The sequence below is a fragment of the Fukomys damarensis genome, unplaced genomic scaffold, assembly GCF_012274545.1.
Source record: "Fukomys damarensis isolate Sample0158 unplaced genomic scaffold, DMR_v1.0_HiC HiC_scaffold_12, whole genome shotgun sequence".
Classification (NCBI taxonomy): domain Eukaryota; kingdom Metazoa; phylum Chordata; class Mammalia; order Rodentia; family Bathyergidae; genus Fukomys; species Fukomys damarensis.
The window spans coordinates 21,597,853-21,599,883 of record NW_022900924.1 but is presented as its reverse complement, the minus strand read 5'-3'; the positions used below and the strand labels follow the sequence as shown (position 1 = coordinate 21,599,883).

General features: G+C 58.3%; 1 protein-coding gene across 1 annotated transcript in view; it reads right to left on the bottom strand.

Moving 5' to 3' along the window:
• The window catches only part of LOC104848505 (transmembrane protein 132C), a 152,662-nt gene that overhangs the window by 4,547 nt on the left and 146,084 nt on the right, over positions 1-2,031 (bottom strand). The window contains exons 13-14 of the mRNA XM_033762686.1: positions 1,906-2,026; positions 1,164-1,355 (exon numbers count right to left, since the gene is read on the bottom strand). Of these exons, the coding sequence (XP_033618577.1) occupies positions 1,164-1,355; positions 1,906-2,026 (313 nt within the window). The remainder of the gene's footprint in view (positions 1-1,163; positions 1,356-1,905; positions 2,027-2,031) is intronic.

Below are 2,031 nucleotides of genomic sequence, written 5' to 3'. Positions count from 1 at the left end.
GGCCAGCCACGAAAAAGAGTTCAGCCACACCGCTGGCTGCAAGGGCCGCGAACGGATCTGTGCCAGCTTGGAAACAGGCAGGAGAGCGCGGGGCCGGTTATGCAGCAGTGGCTGCCGGGCCCCCTCCCAGGAAGCGCTGGCTAAGCCTGGGGTGTCAGGTGCTACTGTCCCTCCATGGGGCTGGGCTGCTGAGGGGCAGGAGACGGCCATGGGACCTTCCTCCCCGTGCCTGCAGCTCCCCAGAATGGTGTCTTCCCAGAGTTGTTTTTTTTTTTTTTTTTTTTTTTGCAGGCCTAGGGATCAAACCCACGCCCTTCACACAGAGCTCCACCCCCAACCTTTGTTTAATTTTTTATTTTGAGACAGGGCCTTGCTAAATCACTAAGTTGCCCAGGCTGGGCTGGAACTTGCAGTCTTCCTGCCTCAGTCTCCCAGGAGTTTTCTTTATGGCCAGTGGAAAGTAGAAAGAGTGTTGGAGGCCGGCCACACCGCAGGGTGTCAGGGTCAGCTGTGTGATGCCCCCATGAGCCTCGAACTGTCCCTCAGTGAGTAAACTAAGAATGGTGTTGAACCAGCCACGGCAGTAATCCCAGTCCCACAGTCCCAGAAATGGGGAGGCTGAGGCAGGAGGATCACAGGTTCAAGCCCAGTCTGGGCGATTTTGGGAGACCATGTCTCAAAATAAAAATTGGAAAAGGACTGAGATGTAGCTGTGTGGAAGACCTGGGTCCTCAGAACCATGGAAGAGAGAAAAGAAGGAAAGAGAAAAGGAGAGAAAGAGGTAAAAAAAAGAAAGGGTAAGGACGGGGAAGGGCCCCAGGAAGGAGGCTGTGCACATGCACTGGTAAGCAGGGCCTGGCAGCCATGCCGGCTGGAGCAGTGGGGACCCACAAGGACCCTGAGGATCTTGGGGTGCAGTGCTGACAGGACAGGAGCCCCCCTGGCTGGGGAAAGGACTCCGCAGTTTAGGATCTGCAGGAAGTTCCTGGCAGAGACGTGGCCTCTGGTTTGGGGCTCCCATCCTTGAGGGCAGGAGATGGAAGTGGGGTCCCGCCCAGCCAGCTCCCAGCAAGGGAGCTGTGTCCCTCTGCTGTCTACCACACATCCTCTGCCTGCTGCCTCCCTGCCGGCCGCCTTGTCCCCTCCCACTGCATGGCCCCTACCTGTTTGGGGGTACGCAGCAGCTCCTCAGCAGTGGCCACGGCGGTGATGGCCCGGCTGTGCTCTGTGTAGGGGTACAGGGAGACCGACAGCCCGGCCACCAGCTGGATGGCCAGCTCTGTGACAGAAACCTTGTCGTCCAGCACGGTGACCGTCTTCTCTGCCAGGATGGAGTCGGACAGCGGGGAGAGCACCTGTGTTGGAGGACACAGGAGACCTGGTCATGGACAGCCTTGGGGTCACCCACCATGCCACTGTGAACCCTGACCCATGCTACGTCCTTGGGGAAGCAGTTGTCTGCCCCCAGATACTTTAGGTGAGTCGCCCATGTGGACAGGGGACTGTTGTACAGTGCACAACTTGGTTTACTGTCCATGGTGAACCTGGTGACTGGATTTATGAGAAGTTGCACACAGACTTTGTGCAGCCGGAATCACATTCTAAGTGATTTACAGAATTAACTGGAGAGCACAGGTCCATGCCTCCCACCGGCAACACATTTGTCTATGGAAACTCTGCTCCTGCCTCCTCAGAAGCTGGGATCAGGCTTGAGATGTCCACACAGCTTAAGGGTCCAGAGAGGGGCCAGCAACCCGAGGGTCTCGGGGGCGGGGGAGAGGAAAAGGCCGTCCACCCCCATGTGCGGGAAACCCCACCATCTGACCCGTTTCTGGGGCAGCAGATAGGAGCACACGAGCATTTGTTGAATGAATAAAGGGTAGGCCCAGGAGCTGCCGCTCGCACCTGCACAGTTGTCATACCGACCTCCCGGCCGGCCAGCACGCCATACTCCTGCAGCGAGGCCACGCGCGGCACCTCCAGCTTCACGAAGTCGGCCACCAGGGCACTGACGTCGAACCGCCAGCCGGG